Below are 6,576 nucleotides of genomic sequence, written 5' to 3'. Positions count from 1 at the left end.
ACCAGCTCTGGATACAGTGGCTGGTGTCGCTGCCTTGAGGTGTCCTATTTCAAACATCAGCCTCATTGAAGGAGTGAGGGGGACCCTCTCATTACTGGCCAGTGTTAACACCTACAGTATCAATAAGAGTGTAATAGTATATAGCCTGCTTAAAAACATGTACATGTATAAACATAAAGAAAGATTCCCTATAGTATACACATATATACGTACATACACATACATGTACATTGTATGTATATGTATTAGTATAAGAAGTTTATGTACATACATGTACATGTACAATGTCATACTAACTTTATTATCATCCATGACAGTGTTGAGTGATTCAATCCACATTGGATCAATGTCCCCATCCAGTACAATCCACTTGGGACTCTCGTTTGATATATTAGCGAGGTCTCTCATTATGCAAGAGAACAGGCCGTCTTTCCATTCTCTGGTCGCTGGGTTTATGTAGCCAAACAATTCATCGTTAGTGACAGCCTTTGGGTTGAGGTCCTGCCATAATGGCTTCTTCTTCATGTTCTGGTATGTTCTGTTGAGCGACCGTAATATCTGTATAATAATAATGATAAATAATAATTACAATGGTGATAATAATGATGTTAATAATTGTACTAATAATAGTATTAGTATTATGATAGTGATATTAACATGTATTATCAACTCTAAATTTATACATGTACATGTACATGTATACTTGCCTTGCTTTTCCCAGTTCCAGCATTACCAATCACAAACACAGAGTGTCTGACATGAATCAGCTCCTCTAACTGAACCACTTTCAATACAAACCCATCCTCAGCTTGAAGACCAAGATCCTACAATATAACAGATAATTAGTCACTATAATAATAATAGGGAGGCTATAGCTGGCTCTACAATTAGCCTTTAGTTTTAGAAAACACTGCTTATATTGTACTTAAATGTACATGCAAATAATATTATTATTATTATACAATTCTTACTAGTACACTTTGCTTGACACATGCTTCAAAGTCCATGTCTCTCTTTCTTGGTACATCCAGTGCTGGAAACAGGTCCCCTATCAGTCCCATGAATATTGGGACATCATCTGTCACTATCTTTGGAGTGTTGAAATCTCTCAATGCTCTCATTAATACCTACAGTACAGTACAGTGCATACAAATTAGGATAAACAAATTGTAAATAAACAGTAGTATCCTAATGTATAGAGTGTGTAGCCTCTATATTAAGGACACCTTTATAATGAGGACATTTTGTAATGTCCCAATTGGTACAAGCCTATACAAAAGTACCTCTGAAATGAGGATACCTCTGTATTAAGGACAGGTAGTGTGGGTCCAATGGTGTCCTTAATAAAGAGGCTACACTGTACATGTATTAAGGACAGGTAGTGTGGACCCATAAAGAGGCTACACTGTACATGTATTAAGGACAGGTAGTGTGGACCCATAAAGAGGCTACACTGTACATGTATTAAGGACAGGTAGTGTGGACCCATAAAGAGGCTACACTGTACATGTACATTATAATGTTACCTGGTCTTCAGGTCTTCCTCTGTCTCCTCTCTTAAGAGATCCAGCTACTACCAGCACTGATTTAATGGCCCTCAGCCCCCAGTCATAGTGATCCTGTTTAGACAGTAGCTCCTTACACAGAGTGTATAATGTAAGGAACTTCCTTGCTAGTATACGTGCATCAATGAAACCCTCAGCCACCAACATTATCTCAGCAATCAGCTCAAAGTCAGGAACCACCATAGCACAAGGTCTAATGATATACAATGTATATATTGAGTGAAGTGCATTAATGGGAAAATACATGTATAGTACTATATATGCACAGTATATACATGTTATAGATAAACTACAGATGTTGAGGGTTCTAAATCAACTAACATCCTAGTGTATATCCAGTAACACGAAACAGCTGTAGTTGATCTGGTTTGTACTACAGTGTGTGGGTGTATGATAGGCACTGTCGTCTAACTACCAGAATTAGCAGTTAGATGATGGCTTCTAACTACCCTGCTGTGGTCTACACTATATAAACTCGTGGCGGTGCCTTTGATACACCCACACACTGTAATACAAATGTACATGTATATACTGTGCATATACATGTATAGTACTGTACATGTACATAATTTTCCCATTTATACATTTCACTCAATATGTACATGTGTATCATTAGTGTGTTACTGGATATACACTCTGATGTTAGTTGATTTAGAACCCTCAACATCTGTAGTTTATCTATAACGTACATGTAGCACACAATTCTTCACTTGCAAAAGCTTCTTAATTCTGACCTAAGCATATACATATACATGTACATGTACATTACCTGAAGAGTGCTTTGAGGTTTTCAGGTAGTTCAGTTCTACCGGCATATCCCGGGTTCATTGTAATGAATAAACCAACTGTTGGTGTTATCTTAATCTCCACATCATCAAAGAAGAACTTCTCCTTCTTCATCTTAATGGCGTCCTGAATACTCTTCACTTGTACAGCTACCACTGAGAGGACTTCAACTGAGATACGATTGAACTCATCAAAACAGCCCCAGGCACCAGTCTGGGCCAATCCTTTGTATATATTACCACAAGACTACATGTATAGAAGAATAAACTAATGGAATATATACTGTATGACGTATGAATTAATCTAATTCATTCATTATCTTCATTGTACTACACGTATATAAGTGAATCATACAGTACATGTAGTTAAATTCAAATGGGATATCTTAAATTTGAATAAAAGTTGTCTAAAAATACTTCTAAGTTATACATGTATATTATTTACACATACATGTACAGTGTGCTGTATATGTCCATTTTCCAAGTACAAATGTACATACATACTGGTATACATAGAGTGTACCTTATAGTCCATTTGTTCAGAGCAGTTGAATACATATACCATCATACCCAGTGCTCTTCCTAAGTCTTTGGTAGTCTCAGTCTTACCAGTACCAGCAGGACCAGCAGGAGCACCACTCATTGTTAGATGGAGGGACTGAGTGAGGGTGATGTAACACCTACAGCAAGCATAAGGCATATAATTTGATTTAGTCAAACTATAGTATAATTTATGTAGTATTGTAATGTACATTGTACATGTACACATTATGGATCATTGTTCAATTCATTTATGATTTCAAAAGCATAATAAATATACATGTACCAAACAACAGTAAAGAGGATCATGTAACATGCACATTATATAGTAGACTAACTACCTGTAATTTTATCTGTCACTATACAGTATACATACACACATAAGCATAAGCAATATTATCTGAGAGAAAGGAGAGATATCGATCTAGTCATATGCCTTTAAATATCATTATACCTCTAATGAATAATTAGTAATTAGATTTGGTGATATCATTATCATTATTATCATGTATAGTTATACTCTTTAAAGGGGTGCAACACCTTTTATCCACAGTCTAGGGCCAGCTAAACAAATCCACAGGAAAAGAGAAGAGCAGCAATAATGGCTACCAGTTCTTTTCAGGCAATTTACAACAAAATATTTGCCCTTTCATACGTTGTAGCATTTGTACTGTTAATAGTTGGATATATATACATGTATATCAGGTCCAGGTCTACACCAGAGAAGATGTTGAAGAAGGTGTTTCCATACATTAAAAAAAGTGGTAGCCATATTGTAATATTTGGTTTTATTATTCCCCAAATTTTATCAAGTTAAATTTCTTGTACATGGCTCTTGTTGTTAAATCAATTCTATTTGTTGTTTTGTACCACACTTTTCTCACCACTTCTAATATATACAGTCCACATGATGGGCTCGACTGTATTGCCTTATACAACAATGGCTCTAAACTTGAGGTGACTTCAGAAGAACAAGCAGAGTCAGAAAATGTAACAGAAATAAGATGCTATGGTTCAAAGGTGGATATTGCTGGAGGAATAGGACATGCAGCAGCACTATCATGGATATTTGTATCTATTGTACTGTGGATCAAACTAAATTGGCATCATGAAGCAATTAAACGTATAAATACTGGCAAGAATAAAGCTGTAAAAATCTTGTGTGGATTCTGCCTTGTTGGACTTTATCTGTTACAAATCATCATATTTTTAGGAAGCTTAATAATAGCAATACCAGTAGCAGCGTTTGTTTCTAAAATATCGCAAGACCAGATTTTAGATATTGAATTAGCTGCTGTTATCCTGGCTTCAGGAATAGTAATAATTCCTGATCAAAAGAAATCAAAATCCCTTGTAGACCACTGTAAGGAGGCAGTAGAGAATAACAAAGGAGAAGAAGTAAAAGCTTTAGAAGAAATAAAAAAAAGAGTAAGGGAAAGTGTTCGGGATCACCCAATTCAAGTTGACTTTCTATTGGAACTGGCAGAACTAGAATGCAAGAAGGCACTGGCTGATATTTATTATTACGATATTGATTCAGAGAAAAAGAGAGGCGAGGGCAAGGACACTATCACTGAAGAAGAGATGAAAACAATTGCTCAAGTTGCCTACCGTAAGATAGCTCCTGATGATGGAGGAAAAGAGAGGAATGACCAAGAAAGCAATGCTACTGATGAGATGACACTGGAAGAATTAAATATCAACACAAGTTCTGGAGAAAATGAACGTGCTAACTTATTATTGAACATTAGAAACCCCAAAAGTTATTCACAGCTCAATTAAATAGCTGATGGAAGTGCTGCTTTAATAATTAATTCTTTTTGCTACAGTTTATTTAATTTTAGATGCTAACTACATTTATTTGAATATTAAAATTAATTATTTCAACTAATGGTCAGTATAATGAATGAATGAATACTTGAACTGAGTTAAGAGTAACACAGAGCAAGGGTAATGTAGCACATACATGTACTATATGCATTAGAGGTTCGGCTTTACTAATTATAATAGTTCAGCCAGTATTCCATAAGTACTAATACTATTAATTTAGGCTTCAATGAAGGATACCTCTACATGTACATGTACATGTACATGTACATGTACATGTACATGTACATGCATGGTGCATGTAATACACACAATTAAAACACATTATACATATAAATAATAATAGTAATACTACATTACCTGTCAGTGAGAGGTGTAATAACTAGTCTAGGAGTGTTCCCCAGGTACTCATAGGTATACTGGAACTGTGCGTCACAGATATTAGCAAAGCAATGTCTCAGGTTCTCGTCCCAGCGATGACGCAACTGACTCAACCAAAGGAACGCCTGAGAGCTCTCAATCTTCTGAGATATCAGTTTAGCAACGACATCACGAGCATGTACATCAATAGTACATATTGTCATTATCTTCTGTCTGTCTCCTTTACTTAGATCACCCAGGAGGAGGTTAATGAGTGTATTCAACTGTGAGACCTGCTTCTTATAATAATCCTTCAAAGCATTCTCATATCCTTCCTCTAGCCTTGCAAAGGATATATTCACTTCAGTTGTCCACCATATCTGTGTTCCTGCTAAAGCTACCTGAGCAGGGAATTCAAACAGCCATTGCTCCCTTGGCTTGTCCTCATAAGCTACCACAGACTCTGAGAACTCATGTCTCACTGTAGCCTGCATTCTATCCAATAGCTTATTGAGCCAGAGCTCAACTTGACCGGAGAGGACACAGGGCTCATCAAAGTCTACATATTCTCCATCCTTGCTGTACATTCCAACAGTAATGTCTGGTGACTCAACTCCTGAGGCGTCTGTTTTAAACTTGAGCTTTGCCATGCTGTCAAACAATTTTGATAAATGATGAGCAACCTACAACACACAATGTCATTATAGTGAGATCTAATGATAAAATCCTGCATGTACTTATGCATAATACAGTGTGTCCTCAAGGTAATCATACATTAATACTTAAGGACTCAGATATACACATACATGTATTGGGCATACATGTACATGTATGTACATTTACTGTATATACATGTACATGTACTCACTTGTGTTGGTTGGTTTCCTTTGGACAATATGTCCAGGAGATCGGCTGATGAGATGAAATAGAACCGAGGGAAGGCAAGACGCTTGGTCTCAAGATATTCAGCAAGAGCCTTCTCACACACAGAGAGTCTACAATTAATATTATAAATAAATAAATAAATGATATTAAATGATACTTTACCTTTTCTGGATATCTTCCAGTTCATCATACAGGCCTGGTCTATTGGTAGCTTTTACTACATTAGGAGTCAGAGCTACTTCCTCTAATGATCTCTGAAATGAACACACACAAAATGATCAACCATACAATCAATATATGTACATGTATATACATGTATATTTAAATTCTTCAGCTAATGTACATGTACTATACGCATAAATGTATCGACATATATACCACATGTATACCTTGAAGTCACTATCAATGGTGTCAAATGTCTTTGAGTGCTCTGGTAACTGTGCTCTAATATCTTCAGACCCAATGAATATACTCTCCAGGTGAGACCAGGTCCTCTGTACTTCCATCCATATAGTAATGACTGAGTCAGCATTGGAGAGCTTCTTCTGCCAGTCGGAGACACTCTCAGAGAAATAACCAACAAACTTTGAGGTCATCATATTCTGGAGCTGGAC

The 6,576-nt window shown here is 36.3% G+C and overlaps 1 protein-coding gene across 1 annotated transcript in view; it reads right to left on the bottom strand.

Annotated features, from left to right (window-relative positions):
* LOC100633992 (dynein beta chain, ciliary-like) overlaps positions 1 to 6,570 on the bottom strand; it is a gene marked incomplete at its 5' end in the record, with an annotated part of 15,735 nt that extends 9,165 nt beyond the window's left edge. The window contains 11 exon segments of the mRNA XM_020004415.1: positions 1 to 111; positions 298 to 558; positions 708 to 824; positions 972 to 1,127; positions 1,527 to 1,758; positions 2,335 to 2,597; positions 2,874 to 3,030; positions 5,078 to 5,760; positions 5,946 to 6,072; positions 6,125 to 6,216; positions 6,352 to 6,570. The exon segment at positions 1 to 111 is cut by the window's left edge and continues 3 nt beyond it. Of these exon segments, the coding sequence (XP_019859974.1) occupies positions 1 to 111; positions 298 to 558; positions 708 to 824; positions 972 to 1,127; positions 1,527 to 1,758; positions 2,335 to 2,597; positions 2,874 to 3,030; positions 5,078 to 5,760; positions 5,946 to 6,072; positions 6,125 to 6,216; positions 6,352 to 6,570 (2,418 nt within the window).
* Between the last annotated feature and the right edge of the window lie 6 nt (positions 6,571 to 6,576).

This window comes from Amphimedon queenslandica, unplaced genomic scaffold (assembly GCF_000090795.2).
Source record: "Amphimedon queenslandica unplaced genomic scaffold, v1.1 AMPQUscaffold_12220, whole genome shotgun sequence".
NCBI classification, from domain to species: Eukaryota; Metazoa; Porifera; class Demospongiae; order Haplosclerida; family Niphatidae; genus Amphimedon; species Amphimedon queenslandica.
The sequence above is the reverse complement of the archived record's forward strand: the minus strand, read 5'-3'. Positions and strand labels throughout refer to the sequence as shown.